This window comes from Penaeus monodon, chromosome 29, assembly GCF_015228065.2.
Source record: "Penaeus monodon isolate SGIC_2016 chromosome 29, NSTDA_Pmon_1, whole genome shotgun sequence".
Taxonomy (NCBI): Eukaryota; Metazoa; Arthropoda; class Malacostraca; order Decapoda; family Penaeidae; genus Penaeus; species Penaeus monodon.
The window spans coordinates 10,873,523-10,874,283 of NC_051414.1; the positions used below are offsets into that span (position 1 = coordinate 10,873,523).

General features: G+C 62.2%; 1 protein-coding gene across 1 annotated transcript in view; it reads left to right on the forward strand.

Annotated features, from left to right (window-relative positions):
• Positions 1-395, forward strand: part of LOC119591733 (metabotropic glutamate receptor 6-like) — a 5,757-nt gene extending 5,362 nt beyond the window's left edge. Inside the window, exons 6-7 of the mRNA XM_037940483.1 lie at positions 76-157; positions 289-395. Of these exons, the coding sequence (XP_037796411.1) occupies positions 76-157; positions 289-395 (189 nt within the window). The remainder of the gene's footprint in view (positions 1-75; positions 158-288) is intronic.
• Positions 396-761: the final 366 nt, after the last annotated feature.

Genomic DNA, 761 nt, shown 5'->3' on the forward strand with positions numbered 1-761 from the left:
GCGCACACCGTCGACCTCGTGGCGCCCGCTCCGCAGCGCTCCGCCAAGGCTAGTTTCCCAAGGGTTTGCTTTCAGGGTTTCAGGTGCTGTGAGGTTGCTGCTGTTGCTTGTATTGGTGGTGTTGACAACGGTAGTTTTGGGCTCTCAAGGTGCATGAGTTTGCATTTCGTTCGTTTTCTCAGGTGACAGGTATATTATAGTATACTTTTACACAATACTTCATCTTTACGTTTTCTGAGGGAAGGATAAGAAATACCTTTCAGTAATGATCCGAACGCCCTCCTCCAGGCGGTGACCAACGTACTAGCGGGCGCTGGGATCAGGTCAATGAGCGTGGTCCACACGGCGGACGCAGAGGGCGAGATCCTCATGCAGCACTTCATCACGGCCGCTGAGGAGGGCTACCGCTGCCTGGAGAGGGTGCTGAAGGCGGAGGACCCCGCCGACCTGGTCAAGCCCTTGCGCAAGGGCCCGGGCACGGTGGTCTTGCTGGGCACGAGGCACAAAGTGCAGGAGCTAGCGCGTTTTCTGGGCGCGGAGGGCGGGCCGGCCGACATCCTGGTGCTGCAGGACACGGGCGGGCCGGTGCCGGCGGCCGAGCTGGAGGGCGTGGCCGCGCCCACCATCATCCTGCAGCGCGTGGCCGAGGTGCTCCCCGACTTCTCGGAGCACTTGCAGCGGGACCTGTCCTCGGAGGACGGGCCGCGGCGCCAGTACGTGGCCGCCTTGTCGGAGTGCTCCTCGTGCGACGCCCTGGACTT